The 12,514-nt window shown below is 43.7% G+C and overlaps 2 protein-coding genes across 3 annotated transcripts in view; both read left to right on the top strand.

Moving 5' to 3' along the window:
• Positions 1-12,514, top strand: part of LOC144682622 (PI-PLC X domain-containing protein 1-like) — a 705,325-nt gene that overhangs the window by 557,012 nt on the left and 135,799 nt on the right. The gene's annotated exons all lie outside the window — the stretch shown is intronic.
• jade3 (jade family PHD finger 3) overlaps positions 1-12,514 on the top strand; it is a 59,302-nt gene that overhangs the window by 27,236 nt on the left and 19,552 nt on the right. For both annotated transcript variants that reach the window (XM_078545108.1, XM_078545109.1), the window contains exons 4-6: positions 1,697-1,779; positions 3,324-3,481; positions 5,592-5,782. In XM_078545108.1, coding sequence (XP_078401234.1) covers positions 1,697-1,779; positions 3,324-3,481; positions 5,592-5,782 — 432 coding nt within the window. The remainder of the gene's footprint in view (positions 1-1,696; positions 1,780-3,323; positions 3,482-5,591; positions 5,783-12,514) is intronic.

Here is a 12,514-nt window from a genome sequence, read left to right as displayed (position 1 = left end):
ATCATCAGCGAGCATCCCCACTTCTGACCTTATGGTGGAAGGAAGATCATTGATGAAGCAGCTGAAGATGGTTGGGACTAGGACACTACCCTGCGGAACTCCAGCAGTGATGTCCTGGAACTGAGATGATTGACCTCGAACGACCACAACCATTTTCCTTTGCTAGGTATGACTCCAACCAGTAAGAGTTTTCTCCCTGATCCCCATTGACTTCAGTTTTGCTAGGACTCCCTGATGCCTTGATGTCAAGGCTAGTCACTCACACCTCACTCTGGAGTTCAGCTCTTTTGTCCATGTTTGAACCAAGGCTGTGATGAGGTCAGGAGCTGAGTGACCCTGCTGGAACCCAAACTGAGCATCTGTGAGCAGATTATTGCTAAGCAAGTGCTGCTTGATAGCACTGTTGATGACCCTTTCATCACTTTACTGATGATGGAGAGCAGACTGACGGGGCAGTAATTGGCTGGGTTGGAAGTGTCCTGCTTTTTGTGTACAGGACGTACCCGGAGAATTTTTTACATTGCTGGGTAGATGCCAGTTTTGTAGCTGTACTGGAACAGCTTGGCTAGGGATGCGGAAAGTTCTGGAGCACAAGACTTTAGTACTGTTGCCAGAATATTGTCAGGGCCCGTAGCCTTTGCAGTATCCAGTGCCTTGTGATGCTGTGGCAATCTATTTTTTTTTATTTGCCCAAGATCTCTAGATGTTAACTCTAGAATTGTTATGCCGGAGAAGTGCATGATGTGAGTTGGGATATTAATTTTGATTCTCTTGGAAGTGAATCCTTATTTCAAAGGCTTTAGTTTGGCATAAATTGGCTTTCATGCAAGCAACAGAAGCAATAAAGGTAGTTCTGAAAGTGGAAATGTTACTTTGGGAGATCTCACTTCTCTGAAATTGCAGCAATACAGCTCAGGCAATGTGTTTCAGAGAGTCTCTGTGAACTACCAATTCTTTGAAAAAGACGAAAATTGATCAAAATGTACCAGGAGAGAAAAATATTCGAAGAAGGGAAGCTTTTGCCATGTTGTACTGACAGACCACTGCAGTCTTCCAAACTCAAAACCTGTGATTGAGTTGTCTATGGGCATCGCTCCGGGTGACCTGGGGACACAAGTGAGAAAAGACCATCACTGTCACCAAAGTTTCCTGCAGATGAATTACCTAAGACTATTGAAATGCAAACTCTGCAACATGTGTGAACGCTCATAATATCTGGGATTAACACAGCCCCTGGTCCAGAGGTTTTTTTACATTTGTCCTTGAGGTGCAGCTGATACTTGTGAGACACCATTTATTTCCCATCGTCAGTTCTGATGGAAATATGTCAATCACATAGATTGGACTGGAATCAAAATTATTGCAGACCGGGTAAAGCAGGCTTCCATTGCTGAAGAGCATATATAATAAATGAGGAATTGATTCCCTTAATTTTTATTTGATAAAGTTTCCCAAACTTACCTGTTAGTGTTATTCCTGTTATGAGTATCTTAGATTATTGTATGCACAGATTTTGTACTGGAAGAGTATGGCATTGGTGAAATAATTGTTTGTCTGTATTGTGTTGGTTGCATCAAACTTCTGTAATATTGCTTTTGCAACATGTATCAGTTAGACCTCAAATTGTGTGGTCTCTTGTGTCTTATCCTTGGCTTTGTTATGTTCTTAGTATTGATTATTGTAACTTTCTGCATAGGCCCTTCAACGTCATTGTCCTCCCATTCAAAGTATAGGAGTGACCGGCATGTTTCAGCACGTGGGAAGAAGAAGCCTGCTGAGGTTAGTACTTCATAAGAAAAAAGTTGTTATAAACTCTTAATTTGTAAGGCTAAAAAAAACTGGATTTTCATTGCATGACAAGTAGACCATGAGCTTTTTGAAAAAACCCCTAGCAATCTCTTACTCGAGGAAGGAAAAATTGCAGGAAAGGTACATGCTATCCCTGCACCCCTGGGAGATTAATTTTTCAAGCACAAGCTCCAGTAAACGTAGAATATTTATTTTTCCTCACCTGAAGTCTTCTAGAGTTTGCGGAATTTTTTGTTTCATAACCAAAAAGCCAGATATTTAAAGGTGATCTATAATTTTCTTTGTAAAGAAAATTCTAAATTGGGTAAGTGTCCTGCTGAGAACCCAGTGTATAAACAATTGATCCCAGTGATTCCTATTTGAAGTGGGGGCGGACTGCAGGTTCACAAGAATGGCACCATGACTTAGTGGATTGAATTGTGAGCTTGTCATAAACCTGGCTTGAATTCCATTGAGTATAGGAGATTTGATTGCGATCTTATTTGAGGTGTTTAAAATGCTATAAAGATTTAATTGAGTAGATGCAGAAAAAACTGTTTCCTCTGGTGTGGGAAATCAAGAACAAGGAGGCATAATCTTAAAATTAGAACCAAGCCATTCAGCAGCACAATCAGGAAACATTTTTTTTCCCCCCCGCCTACAGCGCAGTAAAATTTTGGAGCATTCTTCCACCCGCTTCCTCTTCATCTCATGCTCCCCAAAAAGTCTGAGATTACTAGGACAATTTGAGCTATCAAGATTGAGAGAGGTTTTGTTAGCTAAGGGTATATACAGGGTTAAGGGACATAGGTGGAAAAATAAGAGTTCAGTTATAGATCAGCAATGATCTAATTTAATGGCAGAACAGGCCTCAGGGGCTGAATGACCTTCTCCCTTTTCCAACTGCATCACTGTTTTACAGGGAGAGTGGACTCATTTGCACCTAAACCGTAATATTCTGGACAGTGTACTTCAGCTGTGTTTATTTGCAAATATAAACTAGATAGAATTGAATTCAAATAATTGAGATCTCCTTAAAGTTCATCAGACTGGCTTTCTCTTGTGTTACTCTTACTGGAGAATTAAAAGTTAGGACAAATCAAAGATTAGTGAATGAAATTACCCATCAGGTTTCTTAATCCGAATCTGATGTTGGCATAGTCAACATTAGACACCTTCAGAAAACTGAACATGTCATTGAGCATTTAAAAGTGTATTGGCAAAGGGTCTCCGTTTTTTCTCATGCTTTTTAGGAAAAAGATAAAGGTTATGTGCATATTATCTTCCTTCCGCTCTTATGTTCTCCTTGGTTGAGATGGTGGGCGATCTATCCCAATAAGCCTCTGCTTATTTTGCTATATATTTAATCACTGGATAGTGCACAAGAGCTACCTTGGATGACACACTCTTGTCGACTAGCCACGCGCGGAACTATGGATTTGAACCAGATTCCTGCCATGGCGTAGCACAGTGCATTACCGCCTTGTGGCAACCTCTTTTAATGTTCACTTAAATATTTAGATTTGCTTTTATAGGTATTCAGGAAGGATCTCATCAGTGCCATGAAGATTCCAGACTCCCACCATGTGAACCAGGATGAATACTATCTCTTGGCTGATCAGTGGAAGCAAGAGTGGGAGAAAGGAGTTCAGGTTCCAGCCAGCCCAGAAACAATTCCAGATCCATCTGTTAGGTAACAGTTGTTTTTCAAGAGGAATATTCTGTTCTTTCCATTAATTGTTACAGGTGACTGGCACCTACAAATACAGTTTTGTGTTAGAATTGAGTGGACATTGCATATTGGTGTCCTCCTGTTGGTTTCTTGGTAAAGTTAATCCTATTCACCAAGAAGTTGTTTTGTTCATAGCAAGGCACCAGCATAACGGTAAATAAGCCTATAAGTCAGGAAATGTATGTGGCAGAAGAATATCTGAAGTGGAAAAATAAGATGTGAGTTAGAAATGTTAACTATGACACTCTGAAGTTTAGGCCTAAAACAGTAACGGGTACTTGTCAGAGGAGTTACATTGGGTGGTAGGAAGTACTGAGTGGTGTGTCCCATCGATCATTATTGGACCAGTTATTTCCAACTTATAATTTGAACTCAAACCCAAAGCAACTTGATAAATTAGCAGTTGAAAGCAAACTAGTATGAACAGTGAATTTGAAAGTGAGGAATTGGAGAATGACCTGGATTTACAAACTATGCAAGTAGGCAGAGCAATGGCAAATGAACTCTAATATAGACAAATGTAAATCACTGTACCAAGTAAGGCAAAATGGACAAAACAGGTACTCGGTCAGTGGTGTTGAAATAGCGATGGATGAACTTGGTGGGGGTGTGGGGGAATACCAAAGAGTCTTAATGGATTTGACACTCAGTCCTGCAGAGCAGCATTCAAAAAACCTAGTATAATAGTGAACGATTTAAGCTAAACAGCAGGATACAAATCAGAAAAAGTTGTGAACAAAGTGCAGAGTGCTCTGGTCAGCTCACACCTTGAGTACTGCCTGTTTTTGATCATCAAGTTGTAAGGGAGGCATTCAAGCCCTGGAGGCAGTGCAAGTGTGAAGCACCGGGCTGATTTCTAGTCTTGTCTCTGATGAGCAAAGATTGGAAAAAAATTGGACCTTTTTGCCTTGAAAGGAGAAGTCCAAGAGGTGAGAGATGTATATGATATTGTAAATCTATAGAAAAAAAACAAATTTATCAAGTTGCTTTAAGTTAAATTGCAAGAGTAAGACAGGGAAGTATTTGATTGTGCACTTGCGATGCCATGGCATACAAGGCTATGGGCCTAGTGCTGGAAAATGGGATTAGAATAGTTAGGTACTTGTTTGACTGGCGCAGACTCAATGGGCCGAAGGGCCTTTTTCTGTGCTGTAGACCTCTATGAATCTCAGCATCAAAGTAGTAGAAAGCAAATTTAGGACTGGCCTCAGGAGAAATTGTTTTTCACAAAATGAGCAATACATGAAATAGAATCCTGGCTACAATAGTGGAGACAAAAACCCTGGAATCGTTTTAAGATAGACTTAAGGGTTCATTCCAGCTAGGTGAGCTAAGATGGGCCTAATGGCCTTTTGCATCTATAATTATTCTGTAAAGTGAGTGAATGTGTTCTGACAGCTAAAGCTGAAGGTTTGAATAGATTTCTCAACTTTTTACAGCACAACAATGTAATATGCCGTCTGAAGAGGGAAATTATAATTTAAAATTCTTGTTTATAATGTAACGCTCTGCTTCTCCAACCCTACGTAAATTCCATAGTTCTGTTTCTGACTGTTCCTCTGTAGCCATGAATAATGATCTCTTTCTTAACTAATACTGCTTCCCTGATAGCAAAGAGGGCACAGATTCAAAAACTTGAAATTTATTTTTATGGAAAGGAATATTTCATTATAGTTTGTAAATGTTGTTAATTTATACCTATTTGTTTGTGACACTTCATACATTGGAATAGCAACTTTCTACTGAGTGAAAAGAAATTCTGTAAACATTTTTGCCTACATAAATCCATTATTCACACTCCTACTATCCCACACAGACCAGGAAGGTCCCAGGTTCAATCTATGGCCTATGCTTAATTAGGAGATTGGATCTGAACTTTAGTAGGGTAAAATAAGTAGTCTCAGTACCACTGGGTTTGAAAGGGGAAATTAGGCTTTGATTCAAAGAATGCAAGAAGACTTTCACACTCTTGTCTAATGAAATGTTTTGCTGTAAAGTTAAGCTTGTTTGGGATTACTTGCACTGAATTGGTTCTATTCCTGTGTTTGATTTTTATGTTTGGCTGTTTTAGGGTTATTGTGGAAAAGGTAAAGGAGACTTTGTTCACTAAACCACGGAAGTATATCCGCTGCTCTACCACTGAACCCTCAGACCCTGGATATCTTAACATCCTGGAACTGGCAGATACTGTGTGCCGTTATGACTTGGATGATGTGGACATTTACTGGTTACATGCGGCAAATGAAGAACTGAGAGAAATGGGTAAGCCTAAGTTTATCCGGTATAATGTGCATTTATTTACTACAGTGGATGCAATCATCTCTCTTTGTTAACTTTCATTCTGGGGTTTCACTTGAATGTTTCTTGGCAAATAAAGGGCAGGATTTTACCGTCGGCGAGCGGGGGTGGGGCCCGCTCGCTGTCGCGGGATGATGTCACCCTGCTCCATTTAAATTTTCAAGAAGGCGGGAGTGCAGCAAAATCAGCTGCAGGCCTGCCTACCTGACAATGGCCAATTGAGGCTATTGACAGGATCAGCTAAGCAATTAAGGGACCTGCCCGTCCAACCTTAAGGTTGGCGGGCAGGCCAGGAGCCCTGGCGGCAACTAGAAAAAACATGAAACCTTATCCAGCGGCGGGATGAGGTTTCATGTAGGGTTTTAAAAATTTTAATAAAGTTGTTATGGAAATTATGAACATGTCCCAACTCATGTGACATTGGCACATGAGGGGACATGTAAGGGAATTTTATTTTCTATTTTTAATATTGTTGAAAGTAGAGCCGATCTCCTTAAGGCAGCACTTAACCTCGGAGATGAGGGTGCTCTTTCGTGTGCGTGAGCGAAAGAGCGCACTCTTGATTTTAGGGATTCCCCCTGGCCTGCTGGGCGGGCCTTAATTGGCCAGCCCACGTAAAATGGCGCCGCGTCTCCAATCAGGGGTGCCGATCGGAAGCATGCCCACATGCGCCAGGCCATCAACTTCCCCCCCAACAGGATAAAAGAGTGTGAGGAAAGCGGCGGAGACACAGGATAAAATTGAATGAGGAGAGCGGCGGAGACACAGGATAAAAGAGCGCGAGGAGAGCAGCGGAGACACAGGATAAAAGAGCGCGAGGAGAGCTGCAGAGACACAGGATAAAAGAGAACGAGGAGAGCAGTGGAGACACAGGATAAAAGAGCACGAGGAGAGCGGAGACACAGGATAAAAGAGCGCAAAGAGAGCAGCGGAGATGCAGGATAAAAGAGGGGGAGGAGAGCGGCGGAGACACAGGATAAAATTGAATGAGGAGAGCGGCGGAGACACAGGATAAAAGAGCGCAAGGAGAGCAGCGGAGATGCAGGATAAAAGAGGGGGAGGAGAGCGGCGGAGACACAGGATAAAATTGAATGAGGAGAGCGGCAGGGACACAGGATAAAAGAGCGTGAGGAGCGAGGTAGTGACACAGGATAAAAGAGCGCGAGGAGAGCGGCGGAGATGCAGGATAAAAGAGCGCGAGGAGAGCGGCAGAGATGCAGGATGAAAGAACGCAAGGAGAGCGGCAGAGACGCAGGATAAAAGAACGCAAGGAGAGCGGCAGAGACGCAGGATAAAAGAACGCAAGGAGAGCGGCAGAGACGCAGGATAAAAGAACGCAAGGAGAGCGGCAGAGACGCAGGATAAAAGAACGCAAGGAGAGCGGCAGAGACACAGGATAAAATTGAATGAGGAGAGCGGCGGAGACACAGGATAAAAGAGCGCGAGGAGAACGGCGGAGACACAGGATAAAAGAGCGCGAGGAGAGCGGTGGAGACACAGGTTAAAAGAGCGCGAGGAGAGAGGCGGAGACACAGGATAAAAGAGCGGCGGAGACGGGATAAAAGAGCGCGAGGAGAGCAGTGGAGACACAGGATAAAAGAGCGCAAGAAGAGCGGCGGAGACACAGGATAAAAGAGAGGGGAGAGCGGCAGGGACACAGGATAAAAGAACGCGTGGAGAGCGGCAGAGACACAGGGTAAAAGGGGGGGGCGCGGCAGGGACACAGGATAAAAGAGCTCAAGGAGAGCGGCGAAGACACAGGATAAACGTGAATGAGGAGAGCGGCGGAGACACAGGATAAAAGTGAAAAACTGACGTCACAGGAAAGCTGTGACCTGATTGGTCAGTAGGAAACCTGCACCAAATTTGAAAAAAAAAACACTGACAAGCTAATTAATAAATTAACTATCTAAGTCGAGATGGCTGGGCAGGTGATGTGCTGTAGTTGTATGATGTGGGAGCTGGCAGATCCCATTGCGAGCCGCAGTGACCACATCTGCAGCAAGTGTTGGTTGCTGGAGGAACTCCGGCTCAGAATTGATGAGCTGGAGTCCGAGCTCCAGACACTGCGGCACATCCCGGAGGGGGAGAGTTACCTGGACGCTTTGTTTCAGGAGGCGATCACACCTGGTAAATTAAGTACCTCAAATTCGGTCAGTGGTCGGGGTCAGCAGGGTGTTACTGCAAGTGAGGCAGGTAGAGGGATCCTGTGTTCAGGAACAGAGGAGCCTCAGCTCTTGACCTTGTCCAACAGGTACAATGTACTTGCTCCCTGTGTGGATGAGGAACAGGGCTGTAGGGAGGATGAGCCAATTGACCACGGCACCATGGCACAGGAGGCCATTCAAGAGGGGGGAACAAAAAGACAAGTGGTAGTTGTAGGGGATTCTATAATTAGGGAAATTGATAGCATCCTTTGCAAGCAGGATCGAGAGTCCCGCATGGTATGTTGCCTGCCTGGTGCCAGGGTAAGAGAAATCTCTGACCGGCTTGAATTGATATTGGAGAGGGAGGGGGAGGATCCAGTTGTTGTGGTCCACATCGGGACAAATAACATAGGTAAGACTAGGAAAGAGGACCTGTTTGGGGATTATCAGGAACTAGGAACTAAATTAAAGAACAGGTCCTCAAGGGTTATAATCTCCGGATTACTACCCGAGCCATGTGCAAATTGGCATAGGGACGCGAGAATAAGGGAAGTAAACACGTGGCTAAAGGAGTGGTGCGGGAAAGAGGGGTTCCATTTCGTGGGGCACTGGCATCGGTATTGGAACAGGTGGGATCTGTACCGTTGGGACAGTCTCCACCTGAACTGATCTGGGACCAATGTTCTAGCGAAAAGGGTAAATAGGGTGGTCAACAGGACTTTAAACTAGAAAGTGGGGGGGAAAGGGAAGGGCAAAACTCCAAGAAGTATGACTAATGGGAAACAAAGCAGCAAGTTAGCGTATGGGGGTGTGGACTCAACTTCATGGAAAATTATGAAAAAACTGAAAAGGGAGGAGAGCCCAGAAGAAGCTATTAAAGTCTCCAGAACACAAAATAGGACAGAGTATTTGGAAATGGCTAGGAATATAACTTCAAGCACATCACATACAGCGACGACAATGAGAAGGGGGACGGGAAATACAGGACTGAAGGTGTTGTATCTGAATGCACGCAGTATACGAAATAAGGTAAATGAGTTTGTGGCGCAGATTGAAATTGGCAGGTATGATGTGGTGGGCGTTGCAGAGATTTGGCTGCAGGGGGATCAGGACTGGGAGCTAAATATCCAAGGATATACATCCTATCGAAAAGATAGGCAGGTTGGTAGAGGGGGTGGTGGGGTTGCTTTGTCAGTAAGAAATGAAATTAAATCGATAGCAAGAAACGACGTAGGGTCAGATGATGTAGAATCTGTGTAGGTAGAGTTGAGGAACCGCAAAAGTAAAAAAACCATAATGGGAGTTATGTACAGGCCTCCGAACAGTAGTCAGGATGTGGGGCACAAGATACACCAGGAGATAGGAAAGGCGTGTAAGAAAGGCAAGGTTACAGTGATCATGGGGGATTTCAATATGCAGGTAGACTGGGAAAATCAGGTTGGTCGTGGATCCCAAGAAAAGGAATTTGTGGAATGGCTTTTTGGAGCAGCTTGTGGCGGAGCCCACTAGGGAACAGGCAATTCTAGATTTAGCGATGTGTAATGAGGCAGATTTGATAAGGGAGCTTAAGGTGAAGGAGCCCTTAGGAGGAAGTGACCATAATATGATAGAATTTACGCTGCAATTTGAGAGGAAAAAGCTGGAATCAGATGTAATGGTATTACAGTTGAATAAAGGTAACAACAGAGGCATGAGGGAGGAGCTGGCCAGAATTGACTGGAAGATGAGCCTAGCAGGAAAGACATTGGAACAGCAATGGCAGGAGTTTCTGGGAGTAATTTGGGAGATACAGCAAAAATTTATCCCTAGGAAGAAGAAGCATACTAAAGGGAGGACGAGGCAACCATGGCTGACAAGGGAAGTCAAGGACAGCATAAAAGCTAAAGAGAAAGCATACAATGCGGCGAAGAGCAGTGGGAAGCCAGGGGATTGGGAAGCCTACAAAGACCAACAGAGGACAACTAAAAAAGAAATAAGGAGGGAGAAGATTAAATATGAGGATAAACTAACCAGTAATATAAAAGAAGATTGCAAGAGTTTTTTTTAAATATATAAAGGGTAAGAGAGAGGCAAGTGGACATTGGGCCGCTGGAAAATGACGCTGGAGAAGTAATAATGAGGCACAAAGAAACGGTGGAGGAACTGAATAGGTACTTTGCGTCAGTCTTCACGGTGGAAGACACGAGTAACATCCCTAAAATTTAAGAGTTGGGGGGCAGAGGTGAGTATGGTGGCCATTACCAAGGAGAAGGTGCTAGGAAAACTGAAAGGTCTGAAGGTGGATAAATCACCTGGACCAGATGGATTACACCCCAGAGTTCTGAAGGAGATAGCTGAAGAGATAGTGGAGGCGTTAGTGGTGATCTTTCAGGAATCACTGAAGTCAGGGAGGGTCCCAGAGGACTGGAAAATAGCTAATGTAACCCCCCCTGTTTAAGAAGGGAGTGAGGCAAAAGGCGGGAAATTACAGGCCGATTAGCCTGACCTCGGTCGTTGGTAAGATTTTAGAGTCCATTATTAAGGATGAGATTTCACAATACTTAGAAGTGCATGGTAAAATAGGGCAAAGTCAGCATAGTTTCATCAAGAGGAGGTCATGCCTGACAAATCTGTTAGAATTCTTTGAGGAGGTAACGAGTAGGTTAGACAAAGGACAACCAATGGATGTTATCTACTTGGACTTCCAGAAGGCCTTTGACAAGGTGCCGCACAGGAGGCTGCTCAGTAAGATAAGAGCCCATGGTGTTAGAGGCAAGGTACAAGCATGGATAGAAGATTGGCTGTCTGGCAGGAGGCAGAGAGTGGGGATAAGGGGGTCCTTCTCAGGATGGCGGCCGGTGACTAGTGGAGATCTGCAGGGGTCAGTGTTGGGACCACAACTTTTCACTTTATACATTAATGATCTAGATGAAGGAACTGAGGGCATTCTGGCTAAGTTTGCAGATGATACAAAGATAGGTGGAGGGACAGGTAGTATTGAGGAGGCAGGGAGGCTGCAGAAGGATTTGGACAGGTTAGGAGAATGGGCAAAGAAGTGGCAGATGGAATACAACGTTGGGAAATGTGAGGTCATGCACTTTGGTAGGAAGAATAGAGACATAGACTATTTTCTAAAAGGGGAGAGAATTCAGAAATCTGGAGCGCAAAGGGGCTTGGGAGCCCTAGTCCAGGATTCTCTTAAGGTTAACTTGCAGGTTGAGTCGGTAGTTAGGAAGGCAAATGCAATGTTGGCATTTATTTTGAGAGGACTAGAATATCAAAGCAGGGATGTGCTGCTGAGGCTTTATAAGGCTCTGGTGAGACCACATTTAGAATATTATGAGCAATTTCGGGCCCCGTATCTCAGGAAGGATGTGCTGGCCCTGGAGAGGGTCCAGAGGAGGTTCACGAGAACGATCCCAGGAATGAAAGGCTTAACATATGAGGAACTTTTGAGGACTCTGGGTCTATACTCGATGGAGTTTAGAAGGATGAGGGGGGATCTGATTGAAACTTACAGAATACTGAAAGGCCTGGATAGAGTGGACGTGTGGAAGATGTTTCCATTAGTAGGAGAGACTCGGACCCGAGGGCATGGCCTCAGAGTAAAGGGAAGACCTTTTAGAACAGAGATGAGGAGAAACTTCTTTAGCCAAAGAGTGGTGAATCTATGGAATTCATTGCCACAGAAAGCTGTGGAGGCCAGGTCATTGAGTGTAATTAAGACGGAGATAGATAGGTTCTTGATTGGTAAGGGGATCAAAGGTTACGGGGAGAAGGCGGGAGAATGGGGTTGAGAAACTTATCAGCCATGATTGAATGGCGGAGCAGACTCGAGGGGCCGAATGCTCTAATTTCTGCTCCTATATCTTATGGTCTTATGGTCAACGTGGGGGTAAATTCTGCCCAAAGTGTTTGAGAATTCAAAGCACTTATTGTTCCGAATTGCGAGGTTGCAGGGTATGGTAGATTTAAAACAGAGGAAATGTCTTGCATCTCATTTTCTATATGGGATGTTAAATACTAAATTTTTATTCGATGTCATTTTATCATATGCCTGCTGCTCATGGTAATGGAGGACATAAATGATGGATTAAGTAGTACTGTTCTGTTTTTTCCCTTTCAGCGCTAATCTTCTACAGAGAAATGTGACATTTCTTTTTCATTTTAAGATTTGGGCTTGGTTTTCTTATGTATAATAGGAAAGTTAGAGAATAATATTAGATGGAGAAATTTAAGAAAATATTTTTCCTCCATGAGCTGCAATCTTTAACTTGGGTCAGGGAACCAATAAGCTGTAATTTTCCCCCCAAAATAATCAATGTAATTTAATTTATCTGCTTGTGCAGAAAGACTTTAGTGATTTGTGGGCTGCTGCAAAATGGCGCATCAGGTGAGCAACCGTTTTTGCAATATCGAAGCATTGGTCTCACCAAACTGATTTGTGCCGTCACTAAACCTGCCTATTTCCATCTCCATAACATCACCTGACTTCGCCCCTGTCTCAGCTCATCTGCTGAAACCCTCATTCATGCCTTCATTATATCTAGACTCGACTATTCCAACACAT

Source organism: Cetorhinus maximus, chromosome 7 (assembly GCF_964194155.1).
Source record: "Cetorhinus maximus chromosome 7, sCetMax3.hap1.1, whole genome shotgun sequence".
In the NCBI taxonomy this organism is placed as follows: Eukaryota; Metazoa; Chordata; class Chondrichthyes; order Lamniformes; family Cetorhinidae; genus Cetorhinus; species Cetorhinus maximus.
Note: the sequence above shows the minus strand (reverse complement) of the source record. Positions and strands in the feature narration are given on the sequence as shown.